This window comes from Stylophora pistillata, chromosome 9 (genome assembly GCF_964205215.1).
Source record: "Stylophora pistillata chromosome 9, jaStyPist1.2, whole genome shotgun sequence".
Lineage (NCBI taxonomy): Eukaryota > Metazoa > Cnidaria > Anthozoa > Scleractinia > Pocilloporidae > Stylophora > Stylophora pistillata.
The window spans coordinates 2823075-2844425 of record NC_142527.1 but is presented as its reverse complement, the minus strand read 5'-3'; the positions used below and the strand labels follow the sequence as shown (position 1 = coordinate 2844425).

At 40.5% G+C, this 21351-nt stretch overlaps 3 protein-coding genes across 4 annotated transcripts; all 3 read right to left on the bottom strand.

The window, feature by feature from the left end:
* Window positions 1-572: 572 nt before the first annotated feature.
* On the bottom strand, window positions 573-5250 carry LOC148722791 (uncharacterized). The gene is made up of 2 exons (XM_088733343.1): window positions 4419-5250; window positions 573-3758 (listed from the first exon to the last, which is right to left on the bottom strand). Exons 1-2 carry the CDS (start codon window positions 5248-5250, stop codon window positions 628-630), a joined length of 3963 nt encoding a protein of 1320 aa, XP_088589469.1. The 3' UTR covers window positions 573-627.
* A 7209-nt stretch (window positions 5251-12459) lies between these two features.
* Window positions 12460-19347, bottom strand: LOC111327429 (uncharacterized). Of its 2 annotated transcripts, none has more exons than XM_022931615.2 (3): window positions 19207-19347; window positions 16548-17753; window positions 12460-16153 (listed from the first exon to the last, which is right to left on the bottom strand). In XM_022931615.2, exons 2-3 carry the CDS (start codon window positions 17653-17655, stop codon window positions 12825-12827), a joined length of 4437 nt encoding a protein of 1478 aa, XP_022787350.2. In that variant the 5' UTR covers window positions 17656-17753; window positions 19207-19347; the 3' UTR covers window positions 12460-12824. The 2 variants fall into 2 exon arrangements, with proteins under 2 accessions (XP_022787350.2, XP_088588450.1); XM_088732324.1 differs by having other exon boundaries at window positions 16656-17753.
* Window positions 18720-21174, bottom strand: LOC111327437 (cyclic GMP-AMP synthase-like receptor 1). Its single transcript, XM_088732341.1, has one exon. The coding sequence runs from the start codon at window positions 20887-20889 to the stop codon at window positions 19615-19617; it is 1275 nt and encodes a 424-aa protein (XP_088588467.1). The 5' UTR covers window positions 20890-21174; the 3' UTR covers window positions 18720-19614.
* Between the last annotated feature and the right edge of the window lie 177 nt (window positions 21175-21351).

Below are 21351 nucleotides of genomic sequence, written 5' to 3'. Positions count from 1 at the left end.
AATTCATTGAAATACATTCCAGTGGTGATCAAAAAATGTTCTTCCAGATGGCTTTCAAGGATAAAAGGTGATCATTGTTTGCCTGTTACGTCTCGTTTCTGTGTCCTAGAATTTCATAATTTGCTAATTAGATCATGATATTCAGTTGCTTGAAAATTTGATTTCCTGCAAGAGAGTTTTAACTTTATCGTATCCTCTTTTGTGTCCTGTTCCAAGACTTTTGATGAATATGCGCGAATAAATAAGAACCAAAGCAAATCCAGCGAAGGAAAGCGTTTGCAAGAGAGATTTACCTCCCCTTAGTGCGTTTTAATCTAACTATTTGCTAAAATATTTTTTCTATTTCTTGATCGTTTTTACGAACTAACCTACAAACGTTTCTGAAAATCTTAGTTCAGCTTATGGGTTGTAATCAAACAAGTCACTGAATGTTGAGGACCTTGATTGACCACAATGCTACTCCTCCGGGTACAGCCACCTGCCGGGGCAAAGGAGAATTCTTTGAGTCCTTGTTTGATTCTAACGGTTCAAACTCTATCAAAACAACGTTATAAACTGGTTAATTAGAAATCATGGAGCTTTCGCACGTGCCTTAATCGCTCTTTCCAGCAAGCTTCGCTTTGAACTTTAATCACAGTCCAGTTCGTCTGCACTCAGAGCTTCACAGATACGGTTAATGAGCTCCAAGGCTTCATCTGTATTTTGGTCCTCCACTGAAGCTTCCCTCCTCAGTCGCGAGGCCTCCTGTAAAGATTCTAGAGCTCCACGAAGGTCTCCTAATCTGTACTGTGCTTTACCAAGCCGATGATATGTTGATGCTGTTAGTTTATAGACCTCCACCAGCTCGGCGACTCCTTCTCGATTTCCTAGCATGTTGGATCTTATGCGCACGGCCTCCTGAAATGCTTTGACAGCTGCTTCGTGTTCATCTTGGTAATAGTGACACTCTCCTAAACAACAGAAGCTGATTGCTGTATCTTCGTGATCACCAAAGATATCTGACCTCATCTTGGAGGCTTTTTGAAAGGCTTCAATCGCTGACTGGTTATCGTTCATCTCTTTATGAATAAGTCCTTCCAAATGCAAGCTTACAGCTGTTTTTTTGTGCTGTCCCAGTGACTCCACATATCTTCTCACAGCGTTTCGGCACGACTGAAGAGCCATGTCTAAGTTTTTGTGGGACTCAGAACGAAAATAACACTCAGCAAGCCCCACGTGACAAAGGGCCGTAAAGTCGGGGTCTGCAAGACTCAACTTACTGAAAAATTTCACTATTTCTTGAAATTGTACCTTCGCAGCTTCAAACTCGCCATTCGACAAATACATCGTTCCGCAGAGCCTCGCGAATTCGGCCATAGCATTTAAATCTCTTGGAAGATAGGAACTGACATCTTTATCCTTGAAATCCACAAATAACACTTTCTTTAGTTTCTGAGCTTTTTGAAATGCCTTTTCAGCTTTCACATGGTTTTTCATTTCTAAATGAAGCAATCCGATCCTTATGAGACTTGACGCTGTCTCCACAGAGTTACCAGCATGTTCGTTCCTCACTCGGTTCGCCTGCTCGTATGAAGCTATTGCCCCATTGTAATCATACAATTCGCCTAGGAGGGAGCCAAACTTGTCGTACGTTCCTGCAAGAGCTTCAAAATCTATTCCAGGAGCCGCTTCGCGTGATTTCAATGAGTTTTCGAAACTTCTTTTAAAACATGACACGGCGATTTTAGTGAACGGAGAGTACCATTTATGGAAAATACCACCAAATGTGGCCAACAATAGTGAACATGAATCAATAAAATCTGCTATCAAGTCAAAATTCTGTATTGACTCCAAGTCCAAAGGATCTGGAAGATGGTTGAGGGCGTCTGGGTCCAACTCTTTCAATTCTTCTAGAGACTCCTTAAAGCATTTTTCAACACTTAGCTCTCCGAGAACGTCGGCATGGCAACGGCCAAGGAATTCGGAAAACCACCGTGAGAGCTGAAAATCAAATCCCTCAGATGCAATATCTCTTCCTGTAGAAACAAGTAATCTTAACCTATCACTAACGCATTTAAAGGCGTTATCGTCAATCATCGATGGTATAAAATTCTCCGCCTTTATTGGTGTAGTTCTGCGTTCATAACCAGGTAGATTCAGAAACTCTAATCCCTCGATAGTTACTCGCCCCTTCTCCTGAAGTTCACTTAGAATATCTGAAACAATTGATTTCAGAACTCTTTCATCCGAACGTTCGCTAAGACGCTCAACACAGATTTTGAGCAAAAGCACGCCCTCGTTCAGCTTGTCGCATAATACTCGATGAATGCCGTGGTAACAAAAAAGCTTTATTGGACAATCTGCAGTACAAATGTAGTCACTGTAGATAGAGTAGTCGCTAGTTTGGCGATCCGGAGAAAACCAACCCCACATCTCAAAGGATTTGGCGGCCAACAAATTCTGTTCGTCAATAGAGTTTTTTCTCCGCCTTGCTTCTTCCAGTGCTGCGTCATAAATCGCCTTAAATAGCATTTCTTCATTTATTAACACAGTATGAAGAAACAGTTCTCCTGTTGACAATAATTCAACAACTTTGTCGTAGAGCTCATCATCTTTTGCTCCGTTATGAAGCGATGAAATGATCTTCTCTCGTCGACTTTGAAATGCAGCAATTGCTTCGTTAGAACGACCTGTGAGAAATTTTTCTGTATTCGCTTGAAAAATCGTGAGATTATCGTAGTAAAAACAACGTTGAGCCGTCTCAAAGACATCTTCAATTTCTTGATGAGTTTGCCTCTTTTCTTCAATGAAGGACCGGAAAAGAGCATGAATTGTGCAGTGTTGGAAATCTTCGCTGCAGTCTACCAGCGATTTTCGTTTCAGTGACCGAATCTTTAGCTTTGTTTTCTGGATTGTCTTCAAATTTAAAACGCTCCTTGCTTCTTCCAAATCGAAACCTCCCGTAGAAATAGCAGCCAGTGATACGAACGTATCCCTGTCTTGGGTCGTAAGCCTCTCAAAACACGTGCCGATGATGTTAGAGAGACGTTTATTGTCCAAAACTTCAAGGAGAGGTGAATCTTCAAGAGCTTGTAAAAGGTCATCAATAGAAAAATGTAGTTGTTTCACTGTGCAGCACATCAATCGCATGACCAGAGGAACTTGTCCACTGATTTTTACAATTTTATTACAGTCGCTGCCTGAGATATCTGACAATAAGGTCTTCACCAACTCTACCGAGGCAACTTCATCCAGTATACCAACTTTCTCTAAATGAATGGTGTGTTCATCGCTTAACCAATCAAGCCAATCACGAGAGGCAATGAGAAGCTTGACGTCGTTGCGTTGTAAGATTTTCTTGATTAAAACGAACAATTGTTCTTGTATCTTAATATCTCCACTTTCCAGTAAGTCGTCTGCATCATCCAGAAGCAAAGCAAATGGCTCCTGAACTTGTTTTAAACAATCAATAAGCCAATCAATGGGTTTCAAGTTAACTTGAAAGGCCGAATTCCTGTCAGTGAATATACTGAGCAGCCTTGAGACCGCATCATCTATTGTGATCATGCCACGAAGCGATGCATAAAAGACTGGTGTTTCTAGCTGATGCGCTATCTCTGTGATCAACCACGTCTTTCCAAATGCTGGTGGACCACATACATTGATAAATCGAGTATCTTTATCCTTAAAATGACTTAGAATGTTTTCTATCTCTCTCCTACGACCCACAAATTGCGTTTTTTTGTCGGGTATGCAGGACTTGGGAGCAGTCGGATGTCCTTAAAGTAAAACGAAAGAATTTGAAAGGTAAAGAAGGTTTTAAATGGTTCCCTAGCTTGCACTCATCCTCTTTTTTATGCGCTTATGTTCACCAGAAGAACTAAGTAACGAACTAAGTACGCTCTCTTACGACCCACAAATTTCGTTTTTTCTCGGGTATGCAAGACTTGGGAGTCGAATAACCTTGAATTGAAATAAAGAAATTGTAAGGTAACGAAGCTGCAAAATGGCTCTCTAGCTTGCACCAAAAGGGGAATCATCCTCTTTTATATGCACATATGTTCACTAACGAACGCATTCTTGGGACAAGGAACCCCAAGCATTTTTACTCGTGGACATACAAGGCATCTGAACGATTAATGTGGGGATTCTATATTCAAATAGTGTGGCAGTTCAATTCTGTTTCTTGGAATCACAGGATCATTGGCTTTCAGTGCTGTTTATTCCAGCGGTTAGGATTAATTATCTTCATGACACAATACATTCACGAGTTCACCATGGTTTCACTTTGATTTTATGCCCGGCCGCCTCTATGCGCGAAACCTGTTTTCCGAACTGGGTTTTGAGAGTTTTACTTGGTTTGGAAAACCACTACGCTTTGTTGTTGCATTTTCTAGCGTAATCAAGCCTTGCGTTACCGACCTGAGATTCATTCTTACCTTTCGCTCTTTCCTCTTGCATTGGTTTTCTTTCATCAACCACTTTCCTCTCTAAATCCTGTAGATTTGAGTGGATTTCTACTAGCCGGGTGTTGACATCTTTAACTTCCGTCTTCACATCTTTCACATCTGACCCGACGTCTTGTACTTGTGACTCTATCTTGTTGAGATGATCGTCGATCTGCTTAAACTTGATGGCAGCATTTTTTTCTTTCTTCAGTTCGTCTTCTAGCTTTTGAAGTCTTGAAGTAGGAAACTCTTCTTCGCCCAGGTTTCCAATCTCATCGATTTTAGTGGTGCTTTGTCCCAATGCAGTGAAGGCATCTTTTGCCAGCACAATGTAATGATCAAAGGTAGCTTTGTCAATCTTTCTCGTAGTTACCTGATGGCAAAGTGTGTTTCGTAACAAACGTAGCTGGTCCAGTGCTAAAGCGCTAGTCTCTGCCGAGTTTCCAGTGGGGCTGATAACAGATGGATGAAATGTGCCAGGAGGTAATGCACGGGGTTTGACGTAAAGTTTGTCCAAAGAACTCACACCACCAGTCCCGTCTGGCATCGCAAAGGTTTGTGCAAACAGAGTAGCTTTGAACAAAGCTGTGCAGTCCCATTCCTCAGAGGATTTGTTCAGCATTGGTACCTTCTTTGCACCACCTTCTTTGGCGATGAAAATATTCAGAACTGTTACGGAATCGTCCCATTTTGGAACGCCAGGTGGAGAAGCGACCAGTGTATCCCACATGTACACAAAAACTTGACGAAGGGCGACTGGAAACTCATCCAGTACAACAGAAGAGAACTTAAAATGGTTTAGTTGTTCATGATTGTAGGGCATGCGACGTATGTTTTTAACGAGCAGCAAAGAAACCGTACTGAGGGACCTGCAAGCAGAGAAATAAGTGGTGCGTTTGTTGTTCTGCTAACTTGTTAAAAACTTGAGTCAGCAAATTTTGTACTAATATCCAAACTGAAACAGTCACCTACAACTATCTCTACACGGCTGCATGGTCGACTAAAAAAATATTTCTGCAGTAGAATATTTTGTTATTGGAACGTTATGAGTAAGATCCTACAAAGTGATTCGTGAAATTCAATTAAATAAAGTGCGTGTAACACTTCCGATTTTGATCTATTGGTTTGCTGGATAACTTAGAAGTCGTCTTTAGGGCACTGTAACATTGTTTACATCATTCCTGAGTTAAGCAGAAATGAAACAAGACGGACAGGAGTAAGAGTTAAAACGATGAAATGATTACTACAATAATCTTGCTCAGGGTCATCGTTCGTGATAAAATTCCAAACACCCTTCTTAATTTTGATCCTAGCTGAGTATTTTTATGGCTCAGTTAATAGGGAATCGACCACGAAGCAGCGGGGACCCAGAGAAATCCCAGGTTGTGGAAAGGAAGCGAGGCTCCCGCCTTGTCCTCTCCCCCCTACAGCCACATCTCACTACTAGAAAATCAAGGCATACGATAGGACAATGATTCACAAAGAATCATTAAGTTCTATACTTAAATTTCAGTTTAGCGTTAGGGAAAACTTAGGAATTTGAAGCTATTACTTTCTGAAGGAAATGATCATACGGTACGGTCCACGACTGATCATCTGAATTTAATAAATTACCCTCTCATAACATTCCCTTCGCGAAAGCGAGAAAAGTCCTTAAGGGGCATCATATCAATTCCTCGAAGATGTTGCGATTTTGACTCTAATTTCCATTTCTTTACTGCAACTACCATTTAGAATGAGGTTATTGATCAAACGTTCCAGAGAGGTGTAGAACTTTTGGGGAAAGTCCCAACCCATAACCGAAAGCGGAAATACGTATCTAATGTGCGCGCACAAAGTAAATTTCAACCTTTTCGATGATCGAGAAATTCCAACATTGACAGAGTGCCTATCTTACTCGACATTATCTGAGAGAGTCGTGTTTTGTCCTCCTGACTTAAGTCAAAGTGTGGGGGAAATGCAAACATAAGAAGAGACTACGTTTTATTACAATATTTTTGGCTTAAGTTAAGTGACAACAAAATCGAGCAGAAATTGTCTATTTTGAAGGTAGAGTATGACATATGCGACAAATCCTGCGTGATGGAAAACAAATCGATACTCGCCTACCTAAATTCAGAGAAAGCTCAGGGAATCTTCAGAACAGATGTAATTTTCTCGCCTAAGATCCACTTAGAGGCTAGGCTTCATTATTATCCACATTTTTGTTCAGAGTCCCTTCCTCTGCAACATAAACATCTTATTTACATTCAGAAAACCAGAGAGAGCACGAAGTTTACTGCGTCTCACTCACCGGCATGCAAAAATGTTTAAAGCTTTCCTCTTAATCACCTCTGAGCTGATGAAACGCGCTTGCGAGAACGTCGGGCGATTGTTCTTGCGAGCAGGGAGGCTGAAGTAACTCGATATGTGGCAAACAACTTCCCTTTAATTTGTTCCTCTCCTTCCAACGGTTTAGATCATGTGCGCAAACACAGGTATCCCAAAAATCCTTGAGATCGCGATCAACAGTGTGGAAAAAGCGCGTTTGAAATAATGCTGATCTTTACTCATGTCGTGGAACCTTCAATCTCACTCAACGAGAGAGACTGAAGAGAGGGTCTAAATGGGGTTGACCGTTTGTCGTAAAATGGCCAACAAATGACAACAAATGTAACCGTTGGTCATAAAAATTTACCAATTTTATTCGTCAGTCGTAACAAAAGATTAACCCTCAAAACTTTTTTGTTGGCATCAATGGAGAGATGACACACTTTGGCCGAAAATTGGCCAAAATTTCAACCACCCTAATGAGACCCTCTTTTCAGGACTATCCTCATTCAATGAGAGAATTAGGGAAAAGAACATACTCTTTTTCATGCTTTTCCACGAGTATCCAGGAACATTTTGCTAACCTTGTGTTTTCTCACCATTTTCTTGAGATAATCTTTCCTGAACAATCAGTCTGAATGCCTTAAAACTTGATATTTCCATGGAATTTAAGATGATGTCATTTCGTTACTACTTTCCCTTCAATGCAGTTTCCTGAGATCTCAGGAAGACCTGGAAAGAACCAATCCTGTGTCGCAGATTTTATTCGCGTGAACATAGTATCAATGGACATGGCATTTGTCGTATAATTCTCAGGAGACCAGATGTTGGAAGTCCGAAAATCATCGAAGGGAGATAACCACGGGAATAAGATCGTATTTGAGTCTATTGACTTGATCCTCTTCTACCTATCTTTTTACGATAAAGGTTGGAATGGCGGCCATACCCGGGAAAAGGTGCAACAACACTTTTGTCAATAAATGATACAGCAACGGTATTAGCAGGAAATTGGTGGCCACATTGTATTCATGTCAAATTCCCTAATAAAAAGGAAAATTGAGACTTTTTTCCACACTTTCGCAGTTGTTTCTAAAATTCTACTTAAAGTCAATAACTTGATAGTGAACAAAAAAAGTTTTTTTTTTCAGTTTTCATGTGCGTAGAGGTAAGCGCGAGTCCTCACCTTTCGCCAAGAAAAATTTACCTTCGTAGATTTGTTTCAACTTTAAGGTTTCACCAACATAACCATCCATGAAAAACTCTGACGCAATGAGAACATTGAGGTATATTTGGACAGGAGTCTTACACGGAAAGTTCTTTTGGCCTTAATGCTGCGAAGTTTGAAAGCGGAGCAATGCGATTTTCGGGGGAAAAATCGCTCGTGCGCTGGAACCCTTTCAAAACAAGGTTTCCACCCTTGTCCTTCTACAATAAGTGACAATCAACGACGAACTCAAACTTATTCAAAATCGCTAAAAAATCATTTTTTGAAGCAAAAGGACGACTATACACCACAGGTAAGGTAATTCAACGTTTATTTATCTTTGATTCATTTACATGGTCAGCAATATATCGCTAGAGGTGAGGCAAACGGTAAATCTGATACATTTACTACACAAACAGATTGTATGGGCCCCCTGTGGGATTATCAAATTACAAATGATTTCAGGCTGTGTCAATCTTTTTAAAAAAACTAACAGTTTAAATTTATTTCGAAATCATTTTTTTGCGGAAAAACCAGAGTAATTTGGCAGAGAGAGAAGAAAGAATTATGTGGTTATTCATCAGCTAAAGGTCGTGACCGAAGTATTTGCTTAAAAGTGCTGCCTAGCCGGCAAAAACAAGATATATTGCAACAAAGCTAAAAATATTCTGCAAGGCGACTTAACACAAAACGGGCCGGAAGGAAAAATATTGGCAGCTATTGGAACCAATCAGATCGCAGGATTTGTAGAATACCACCTGCTCACGAACTGCTATCGTTTGCCAAATCAACATAAGTAATCATAGCTGCTCTCGATAGACACGTCTCACAGAATGACACCAAAATTTCAACAGCAAAAGACCGAAAATTTTTCAACTTACGCGTACTTTCAGAGGGGAAGACAAGACCTCTAGGATAAAAAGACTAGATGCATCAGAACTTACCGTCCAGGGTGAAGAACAGCTATAGAAAAGTCACAATTCAGAATTTCCTCTCCGTTCTTTCTCGTTTACCGTACAGAAATATCACCCATCCTGTCAAACAAAGACAATCTAACACTTTTAAGTCTTCCACCTATACATGTACGAACAATTCTTCGTTACATAAATTGTATGAGAATATTGGCCGAAAACGAGTTGGCACTTACTTCACTCGAGACCAGAATCGTCTTCTCGCACCAAGGTATGAGTCAAGACATATGAAACACTCTCTGTCATATAGAGCAGCTTCGTTATGGAACTTTGTTAACTACAATGATAAGGAAGCATCGGCGTCCCTCAATTTTAATCAGCTTAGGAAGCGAGTCAGTTCTGAAGATTATTTTAAAGACTTTAAGTTCAAATGTACATCTGCATCTGCTATAAGATGCAGACCGGCTAACCGCCTCCCGGTTCGCTCAACGGATAGGGAACTGGACTGTTGTGCGGGAGGTCGAGGGTTCAAGCCCCGGCCGGACCAACACTCGAGGTCTTAAAATAGTTGAGAATAATATGCTACATTTCTCAAACATCAAGAAATGGTTAGATATTCTAGTCTTCTCGGATAGGGACGAACAAATGGAGGTCCCGTCTCCTACAGGGCTAGGGGTAGGAGACGTTTATTTCCCACGCACGAGATTACTGTGTGATGGATGTCCTCCCCTGGGTTGGATGGGTGGGATTTATTGGGTGGACTACTCGCATGGTTCGCATATGTTCCGTTCTAGTCCTACCCTACTGCGGTAATGCAGTGAAAATGGTTAGAAAAAAAAAAAGAAAAAAAAAAGACAACATAATTTTATATATTATTGATCATTGTGTCCATGCAACATTTAAAAATTATATGTATGTTTTTTGATAAGTCAAATGTTTTTCACTTCTGGGAATTATAGGCTGATAATGAGATCAGCTTCTTTCCATGAGGGAAGGCGTGAGGCAGAAACAAAGCTTAAGTAGTAGTTTTTTTGTCGAATATTTGTGCGGGTAACTGAATTTTAATTATCAATTGTTTATTTCTGCTAACTCTGTTGGCAGCACCTCGAACATGTCCCTGTGTGAGGGAGCAGGGCCCTTCTAAAATTCCCTCGTTAGATTTGATTTCCTTCATGCTTTCTAAGACTGAATGGTGCTAAAATATTGAGAATGGAAGGAAGTTTATGACTGAGTGTAAAATGCCACGACACGCGCAACCAGCAACCACGTTCACGTATCTCGTACGTGTGAAGAGCTATGGAGAGCTGCTTTGGCGACTTTCTGTGTAGTGCGTGTTGTGCTATTATCAAAGTGTGTATACACTGTTGCTTATTTTAGGTATTCCCGTTAATGACCTTTAGACCCCAAAATCACACACAGTACGCTTGAGCCGCATGTGGTTGATGAGGCCTAATGATGAGGAAATTAAAATAACGCAATAGGATCACGTGACAGGGAGAGGGAGAGGGTAAAAGAAGATCTCGAGCATACTGAGTGCCCTATGCCAGTGGAACCGATTGTGCTATCTTTAATCTTTAAAACAACAGCAATGATCAATCTGACTTGAAGTTATCGTATGGGATTTCTTTATATCTAGCAGGCATTATCTTATGCTGACATATCGTATGGATTGGACAAAATGTCAGTTGCTACGGTAAAAAAGTGCAACTTTTATTACAATAGACGAACCCGCTGAATTGTGGAGCCAAAAGTTTATTTCACAACTGAATTTATCGGTCACCGATATGTACCGTGATCGAAACATTCCTATATATTACTCACAGTTGCCCTGTCTAAATACTGTTGTAAACAAGTGAATGATGATTTCAAAATTGAAGTATCAGCTATTGTTTTTCAGGTGCGACATTGCGTTGTGGTTAGCTTCGTTCTTCTGTAAGACAATGTCTGCTGAAATGCTAAATTGATCAATTTGTGGCTGGCTTAGTATTCTTGTTAATGGTTGCAGGGCAGTTCCGTAATCAGTAGTATTCATTTTATGCCTAGTCATGTCAGAAATTATGTCGCATTGTGAACGCCAATCGATGTTGTGATTGCGCCGAAAGAATTTTCGGCTGCTTCTTGCATCTACCCTTGAAAGGTAGTGCCGTAATCTGTACACAGGTGCGTCACAGCAGCGCGATTTTTTCCTAGTAAGCATCATACCGGTGGGAGACTAAAGAAAAGTTTTTATCGTTATAATTCGCAAAGTGTCGCTCACTAGTTTATCATCAAGAATAGCTTTAAAAAACATTTCTAACCAAACTAACGCACGCGCGATGCTATATCTGATAACGTAGAGAGGTTGCTTGGTACTGTTAAGAAACTGAACGTCGCGATCGCGAACAAGCTGAAGGACGGTCGAGCTAAATAAGGAAAGCTTGTGACTTTGTTAATTTCTATTCGCTTCTATTCATTTTTCAGGAGAGGCACACAACAAAACAGTATCCAATCGAAAATCTCCAAGCGGCGATATGTCACGGTGTGCGGAGGGTTTAGAGTTTCGCTTGATGTCTCTGAGGGGAAAACATTTTTCTTTAATACCTCATTCACACTAAAGCTTAACTATATTTAAAAGCTATTTTATTAAACACGATTTAAGTTTCTTTTGTGCACATGCAAAATGCAAATTAGTTACTTTTTGAAACCTGTGGAAAATTCAGTTTTTCTGTTCCTGAGTTTCGTAAAGGTAATCACATGATTTCGAGTGCAATTTGGAATAAATAAGCACGAGTAAATTTTTTCAAAGACAAACAAAATTGCATGAGCCCGTAGGGCGAGTGCAATTTGTGGTCTTTGAAAAAATTTACAAGTGCTTATTTATTCCAAATTGCACGAGAAATCATGTGATTATCTATTAATAATATACATGAAAAATACGAGGTAGCTTCTGGTAACTAAGCAGAAGAAAAGCGCGCGCATCACGTGCAAAAATAATTTATTCAAACCCTGCAAGTGACATCGACCTTGACATTGACCTTGACCTTTACATTGACCTTTACATTGACCTTTACATTGACCTTTACATTGACCTTTACATTGACCTTTACATTGCCATTGACTAATCATTCTGACCAATCAGAATGTCTGGTTTGTTTCTTTCTGTGCACTGAATTAACCCTCTTCTGCACTGAATTAATTGAAAACTGCATTCATCTTAACCAATCAGAACTGAGAAATGTTTTCATGTATATTATTAATTCAGATAAACCCGGTTTAACTAAACAAGTTTTATGAATGAGGTATGAGATGAAATCCTTCATTATGTGAGTCAAACTAATAGGAGGAATTTACTTTAGAAAATCGATATCAGATGCAAAATTTGTAGAAAAATCCCGAAATTTTAGACGACATCGACTCAAAACGTTCCTTAACTGAAGTCACCGCTTTTAAGGTAATAATTTGCATCGTCGATTAACGGGCTTCGTGCACACTTTTAGCTATATATATATTTTTAGATGAATTTGTTTTTAATTTCTCATACTTTACGAGGATAATTTGTACATCAAAACTGTGCAATAAAAGATATAGGTCACTGTGCTCATTTAAGAGCTAAAGACCGCTGTATCACTTTTCTTCCAATGGTCCATTTATTGAAAAACATTACCGTGTTCACGGAATGCGCGCGGACTTATTCGAATGAGTATTAGATTTCTATGCGCAGTTCAGGATGTGCACTGCAATACTGAGGAATTACCTTAAATCAATAAGCATTATAAGTGTTCTCAATCACTTCTCCTCGAAAAAATCGTAACACTTTTCAATTTTCGTTCGTTACTTCTGTCAGCTCACATGATATAAGTTCTAAATTTCTTAACTTTTCACAAACATGAAAATTATAAAGAACTTTTACTGTGACCGGTTAGGGATAAAATTATCAAAAGGGAAGAATAGCATACCAGTTTGCACCTTGAAATAATACTCCAGAGAATACTTTTACATGATAGTGCAATTATCATTCGTGTGACTTTTCTGCTCTGCTTGTCGCTGCCTCTTCATTTCAAGTGCGCGTCTGGTACAAAAGCAAGCTGAATCAGATTGTCCCTCGGCTCTAAAAGCGCGCCCTAGCAGTTCTAAAGTCGCAGCCGTGTCAGAATGGGATCCGAAATTCTTCTCTCTGATACTCAAGGCAGTGCGCAGGGAACCTATAGCATCCACAGTATTACCCTGGAGCATCTGCGCCTCACCAAGGCAGTGATGGCTCCGTGCTGTCTCTAAATGTTCTCCAAGAAGCTTTTGTTTGAGCTCCGATGCTCTCTGAAAGCACGAAACAGCTCTTCTGACATCATTCATCTCGAAATAGATAGATCCCAAAGAGTGAAAGCTTACAGCTGTATCTATGTGCTCACCCAGTAATCTCAGTCTAATTTTCAGAGCCTCTTTACCAGAGTCACAAGCTTCCTTGTGCTTTCCCAGTGCCAAATATACTTCGCCGAGGTAAAACAGCGCATTGGCGGTTTCTTCATGTTCTGTTTTGGATATTTCTGTCATAAGGTCGGCAGCATTTTGAAGTTTCTCTTCAGCAGCATCATAACGTCCCATTCTGAAGTACACAACTCCAATTTCCTTGAGACTCGAAGCTGTCAGATCGTGGTCACCTAAATGTGTCTTCTTGAGCTTTAAGGCTTGTTGATGTCCTTCTAGAGATTTGCTAAAGTCATTAAGCGCACAGTAACTCAATCCAAGTTTATGGTAGATATTAGCTGTATCTTGGCCGTCCAAAATTCCCAAATTCAAAGCACTTTGACATGCTTTGATAGCTTCAGTGTAGTTTTCCATTTCGAAATGCGTAGTTCCTTTACTAAAAAGACACGCTGCTAATTTGACTTGATCACTGTCATGCTCTTCTGTTATGGCTATCGCCTGCTGATATGACTCGAGTGCCCCAGCGAAGTCCTTCATCCAAAACTGACAGTCTGCGAACATCTTGCAACGATTAGAAATCTCATCGTGATTTTTACTGGAAACATTCAGTGACTCAGACTGTACAACAGTTTTCAGCTCTTCAAAGGTGGCTTTGAGACTGTCAGGATGACCAACAGCGGTAGCGTTGCAAAGATATTGGGTTTTGAGACAACTCAAGAGTGTCGAAACAAAATCATCAATTTCTTCGATGTCGTGTGTTCCTTCAGGTCGATTCAAAAGTTCCATTTTGATGGCTACCGATTTCTCGTAATAGTGGAAAGCCTCCTTGAAGTTCTTCAGTTGTTCGAGCGCTGAGCCATGGACAAAGTAAGTTTCACTTGCACTTTTGCTCCTGCTTTCGAGGGCTTCTAGTTTGTCTGTTATCCTTTGAAAGCCTTCAGCAGCTTCCCTGTAACACTTTAAATTAAATAATGCATTGCAGCAAGCCTCAAGCACCCTGGTACAGAGAATTCCTTCATCAAATAACTTAAGTATGACATTCTGAAATCTTTTGAAGTGACGGGTCATAAAGGACAGTTCAGTTACCGTCTGCTGGTCAAATTCGAGTCTATTGTAAAGTAACGGTAACAGCTCGGCCATAACAGCGAAAAAGAATACATCTTTTTCGATGACACTGGTTGCATCGTTGTCATTGTTTGGTAAAAAAAGATCAAGAAATGCAGGACAACATGAAGACAATTCACATTCTTTGACACATAAGGTTTCAAATTTAGACGCCTTTTCCTTGTCCATCTTTTTTCTGTAACAAACAGCAAGTACATGACAGGCAAGGATTTTGAGAATTCTTTCGTCATTGTCACTACCAAGACGATCCGCAGACGCTCTGAGGGACGATATGCCGTCTTCAATATTTCGGGATAGCAGTTGATGAATGCCAAGGTAAACCAAATACTTTGCGGGAGGATTTTCGGCATTTTCATCACCACCTTTTAAGGAATGATCCCAACTCCGAGGGCGCGAGTAAAACCCACCCAAGAGGCTGAAGGACTTGGCAGCAAGTAACTTGCATTCATCGTCTCGACGTTGTCTTTTCTTTGCTTCCTCTATTGAGGTGGAGTAGATATCGAGTAGTGGCTCTTGACAGGGTAGTACAGCATAGACAAATAACTCGGCTTTCGACAATGCCTCGACGACTTTAGAATAAAGATCGTCATTTTTACTTCCGTTTACAATAGCTAGCTGGATGTTCTCCCGCTGGCTGTGGAAGGCTTCAAATGCTTCATTTGAAGAACCGGTTAAAAACTTTTCGTTAGCCTCTCTGAAGTTAGAAATGTGATAATCGTAAAAACGAAGTTGCGCTGCGGCGAAATGTTTTTTAATTTCATCTTCCGCTATTCTACGTTGCTCGACGAAGGATCGTAGGAGAGAATGGATTGTGAAGTTCTCAAAATCGTCGCTGCAGTCTAGTAAAGATTTTCGTTTCAGCGATCGAAGAATTTTCCCTGCCTGAACGACAGTTTTCGAATTCAACACAGCTCTAGCTTCATCCTTGCTAAAACAACCTGGAAATACCGCGATGGCGACAAAGGCATGTCTTTCGAGGGTTGTAAGTCTTTGAAAAGATGTGTTTATTATGGTCTTCAGACGCGCATCATTGGTCAAACTTTCATTATCTAAAACTTCAACTAGAGGCGAATCATTTAGTTCTTCTAAAAGTTCACCAACCGAAACATTTTGTTCTGTAATGATGCTACACATCAATCTCATGGCCAGGGGTACACATCCACACTTCTTCAATATGCAATTACAGTCGCTTTCAGAGACCTTCGATAGCAGGGTCCTCACCAATTCATCAGAAGAGGCTTCATCCAGAACACCAACTCTCTCCGGATGAATGGGGAGCTTATGACTTAAATCTTCGAGGGATTCACGGGTAGTGACGAGAAGTTTTATGTGCTTACATTTGGCTTGGAGCTCTTCGATAAACCTAAGGACATCTTCTCTCACTTGGGTATCTCCAGATTCAAGTAGATCGTCAGCATTGTCTAGAATAAGGACAAAAGGTGACTGCCATTTCTGTAAACATTGCATGAGCCAGTCAGAGGGTGATACATAAAATGCCTGCTTGGCATCGACAAGTATTCCAAGTAGATTTGAGACTAAATCATCCCTGGTTTTTAAGCCGCGAAGGGATATAAAGTACACCGGAATCTTTCTCTCTCGCAACTCATGTGCCACCTGAATGGCCACGGAGGTCTTTCCAAATCCCGGTGGACCACAAACATCAACCAGTCGAGTGGATCCATTTGTCAACTGATCTAAAATGTTTTGGCACTCTTCTTTGCGACCAACAAAGTGTGGGATTTTATAAGGGATACAGGACTCAGGAAATGGTGGACCTTAAATAAAGAGAAACTCGTAAATTAACATAGCTGACATCTGGTGGCCACTCACGAGAATAGGCAATTCGACATCCTCGGCGAAACTAATTATGTCGTGGTTCAAATGGCTGTTAGGTAAAGGATGTGATCAATTAGTACGCATGAGTAAAAACTATCGTTTAAGAATATTGATACAGTGATACTACGAAAAATTATCCGCAAATTAAAGGTTTCCTTTCTGGCGGCCAGGAAAGCATAATTTGCTACTTGTTCCGTAGGTTTGCTTTACCAGTGGACAGTCTGCTTTGACGTCAGTATTTTTAATCCAAGTCTTAGTGGAAGCCGGCCTGCCTGGCAAGACCACTGAAGGATAGATTTAACAGAAACGCTAGCGCTGTTTAATTTAGCCTACCTGTTGACTTTTCTGCTTGTAAAACGTCTTTCATGAAAGGAACATTCGCTTTTAGTTCCATCATATGTGAAGCAAGTGATCCTACTTCTGCAGTTTGTGCTTTGATACCTGTCTTCACATCTTTCACTTCTGACCATACATCTTCCACTCGTGTTATTACATCTGTTACTTCAGTCTTCGCATCTTTCAAGATATCTCCAAGAGGGGTGTGCAGGTTTTTGACATCCAACTGGACCGCTTCTACTCGTGTCTTCACATGTTTCATTTCTGAGCCGACACTGTCCAATGTGGTCTTTACAACTAATGTGAAATCTTCCAATCCTTTTCTGACGTCTGACATTTCTGTCCCTAAATCTTTTACGTCTAACCCGACATCTTCCACTCGTGTTTGGACTTCCAAAACTCCAGTAGTCAAATCTTTTACTTGTGACTCGATTTTGTTGAGATGATCGTCGATCTGCTTAAATTTGATAGCAGCAGCTTTTTCTCTGTTCAATTTGTCTTCCAATTGTTGGGTTTTTGAAGTAGGGAAGTCTTCTTCGCCTAAATTTCCAATTTCATCGATTTTTGTGGTACTTTGACCAAGTGCAGTGAATGCCTCTTTCGCAAAAGCAATGTGGCGATCAAAAGTTACCTTATCCATTACTTTAGTGTTCATTGGATGGCAGAGAGCATTTCGTAGCAAGCGCAGCTGGTCCAGTGCTAAAGCGTAAGTCTCTGCCGAGTCTCCAGAGGGGCTGATAACAGATGAATGAAATGCACCAGGAGGCAATGCACGGGGTTTGACGTAAAGTTTACCCAAAGTGCTCATACCACCAGTCCCGTCTGGTAACGCAAAGGTTTGCGCAAACAGAGTAGCGTTAAACAGAGCTGTGCAGCCCCATTCCTTAGAGGATTTGCTTAGCATTGGTACTTTCTTTGCACCACCTTCTCTTGCGAGGAAATTGTTGAGAACCGTCACACTGTCGTCCCATTTTGGGGCACCAGGTGGAGAAGCGACTAGAGTGTCCCACATGTAGATAAAGACTTGGCGAAGAGCGACTGGAAACTCATCCAGTACAACAGAAGAGAACTTAAAAAAGTTCAGTTGCTCAGGAGTAAATACCATAGCAAGGAATTCGGCGCATATATTCAGCTAACAACCCATAATCTTGTTTACATCATGTCAGTCTATCCAAAGCATATTCAGTTTACTAAGGCTTGTATCTGAAAAGAAAAGGAAGTTTTGATGACGTCCAAAGAAAGCTCTAAAACGAAACACTACCAATCAATCCGGGAGAGACAACCTTAAATACTTTAACTATTGAAAATTTTCCAACGAACTTTAAGTATCTCTACGATAAATTTAATTTTGTTGCTTCTTTCTCTTTCCCTTCGGGGCGAAGCTTTTGAAGATCTTAGGAGGAACTGGAAATAACCAATCCTGCCAACGTTTCGAGCGTTGGTCATTCGCCAGAGCAAGGGCGAATGGCGGGCAGCTCGTATTTGGAATGTCACGCAACGCCCCTGCTCAGCTAAAGGAGCAATGCGTAAATCCTAAAGCACGGCTGGTGAGGCTACTAGGCTCTTGGCATTCTAGCTTACACTCGGTATTTACTGTCTCTGCACAATTAGAGATAAACAAAACCAAATAAGAGAAAACAAAACAAAAAGTACAACCGCTCTCTTTGTTACATGAACAATTTCCCGTAGTCCTCAGCGTCGATTTAAGTCCGAACAATACTTCATTGCAATGTCACGAAATATTAAGTTTACTGAGCAACAAATTTTGGATTTAAAATGCACCACCCATTTCTCGTGATATCAGCAGAGAATTAATAAGTTTTACCGACATTTTCGGCGTAGCTTAAACAATTTGAAGCTTATTTCCTTCTGCAGGGAACATAAATCATTACCGTAGGTCAACAACAAATCATCTCAATTCTAAACGCGTTATGACTTATTCCCCTCGTGAAAGAAGAGCAAAGATTTCCAGAGTTGGCTACTATATTTCTTGAGTATATTATCAAATTCACATAAATTTCCATTATTTCCGGCCGACAAAAGTTAGGATAAGGTCACTGATCGAACATTTCATAAAAGTGTAAGATTCCTGGGGAAAGTCCCTTAATATTACCGAAAGTGAGCGCGGAAATAGAGAGCCAAAACAGTATATATTAGACTTTCCATCAATTCAATTTCAACAGAATAGATTTATTACTTGTGACTAGCTGTGTGATTCACCTTCTATTCTCTTAACATCAAACCACAAACAAGGCAACGAAATAAAAGCAGGAGACACTTAAGCATGGTACAAAATCCTTCGGCTATATTACTAATTAGGAACATAAATGGTCGATCAAAAGTTTCATATTTTGACGCTAAAACGAAGCCATATATGATGAATATCATGCGTTAATCTTACAGAATAAAAACTAGAGAGGAGTAAATATTTGTGTTACAACGGCTCTGTATGTGTCGGACACACTGACACGACTGAATTAAAACTATGCTTAATTATAAAGCTATGACTTTGTTCAAACTCTAAACGACTAAACCGAGATGGGATTCGAAGTCAAAACACGGTCTGAAATCCTTACTGAATTGTCACTATATTTTTAGTTTACATGCCCACAGTTCGCTATCTTTAAGAAGCCAAAGTTCACAGCAATTTACTTACCAGTTTGAAAAATGGCTTCACACCTCACAAGAAATATCCTTTCACTGTTAAGTTGGAAACAACCGCTTACGAGAATCTCGATTGGTAGCATCGCAAAGAATACGAAAGTCGAAAGTGTAATATTCTTCCTAAACAACTCCCTCTGTCCCCATTCTTCTCACAGCTAGGACTTGGTTACCTTATTCAGACAAGCCAAGACATGATATATAGGATTGCCTCTACAGCAAATAAAAGGGCATATAAAAGGGCATACGCACATAAAAGGGACCACGGGTAACCACGAATAATTACGAACTGCCACGAATGACGTCGAATGACCACGACTGACCGTAAGTGACCACGACCCAGCCCCGAATGACCACGAGGGAAGGCGAGTGACCACGAATGGCCATTTCCTATCCCCTGGCCTCAGTCACTGTTACAAATTGTCGCCACGCCACAAGCTACACATGTTGGTTTTACCATTTTCCTCACCCTGTCCTTGAGAGTAGCAATAGTGACAGCATTAACACTTGCAAATAGATTGTTATTCGGCATATAGTAATGCGGACAGTTTTTATTTTCTAGAAATTTTTTCAAACAGCGAAGTACATCCAAGAAACGCTCCCCCATCTTATCCTTACTCCATTTCATTGGATCACTGATCAGATCCCCAATATGGAACAGAACGGTTTGTAAATGGTACAGCGACAACTCTCGCAGAGTTTTATCACGCCCTCTTATTTCAGCCAATGTTAAAAACAAACGATATTTCGTTGTACCCAAAGTGCGGAATTTTTGCTTTTCGGCAGAAGAGAATGACAATTGCCAAAGCGTTTCCGGATCACTCAAAGGCAAAGGACACGCTTTACCGGCAACGAAAGATGGTGGCGCAGATTTGGAAAATCTCCGACACCACTCCAAATTTTCCCGTGATATCACAATCGTGGGGATCAACTCTACTACTATGAATCCACTTATCTCTTTTATTTGTAGAAGTATAGTTGAACCTTCGCAGAAAATATCCACATCCTGGACATCATTTGGATACTCATCGCTTCCTTCTTCAATGTTATTTTTTAGGGATTTCAAAGTGTTTTTCATTGTTAAGTGAAGCTTGGACCGAACCAGATTTGCCGAGAGAAATCCATCGTCGTCAAGACAATCTTCCCAAGTTTCGCAATCATCAAGTTGCAGTCTCACAAAGCCATCTTCTTCGGCACGATGGATGGAAAAGCTTGCATTTTCATCGAGGTACACAGGGACACCAAACTCAAACCGATCACTTTCTATCTCCACCATGTCGCCGTAACTTGCCCCACTGCGTAGAATTCCCCCGACCGTAAAGCGATCGTTAACGACTTGAGCATTAATCAACATTTTAAACGTGAGAGAAAAAGCCAGTTGTTTGTTTCGTTTGACCTCAGCTCTTGTCTGCCTGACCCGACGGGAATAAAACCTGTTAAGCTCGCTAGTAAGCTTCTCTTCATATTTATATTCTTTGCAGTTTTGATGGTGCTGGGGCGACGGTAGCTTGTTTAACTGCGTACAAGAAGCGAACCTTTTATGCAGATTTGCATGCGACATAGCCTTTTTTTGTAGGACTTTCCTGTAAAGGTCAGAATCGGAAGGAAATCGTCGCATATAGCTCCTATCATTTCCATTTCTATTCCCCGTTTCGCTTCTCGTCTTGAACGCTTTCATTTTGCTTTGAACGGCAAGAAAAGCTATTTTGAATGAAAATTTGTGTTAATATTCTCCGCGTGTAAACAGCAACTGTTCAAACACCTTTCACCTGTCGAGACGTAGTCACGTGACTTAAACATGCAGCTTGGAGACGCAAATGACCACATTAACGGGTATTTTGGCACTCGTGTCGCGCCTTCGAGCTGCAGTTTAAAACGTTCGCTCCTCTCATTTTCATATTCTGCGCATTAGAATTATTAGAAAAAATAAAAGAAATTCCTCTTCGGTTTTTTTTTTCTTGCTATCAAGTTATAATTACGCTAATGCTTCAATTTGGGCTAAACCTTGACAAAATGCAGAAGACAACTTATATACACGAAGTTTCTCAAAATGACAAATAAATACTGAAGAGAGCCCTTCTTTGCAGACAGATTATGTCTGTTGAGGGTAAAATGACCCTTTGATAGTTTCTCAAGAATA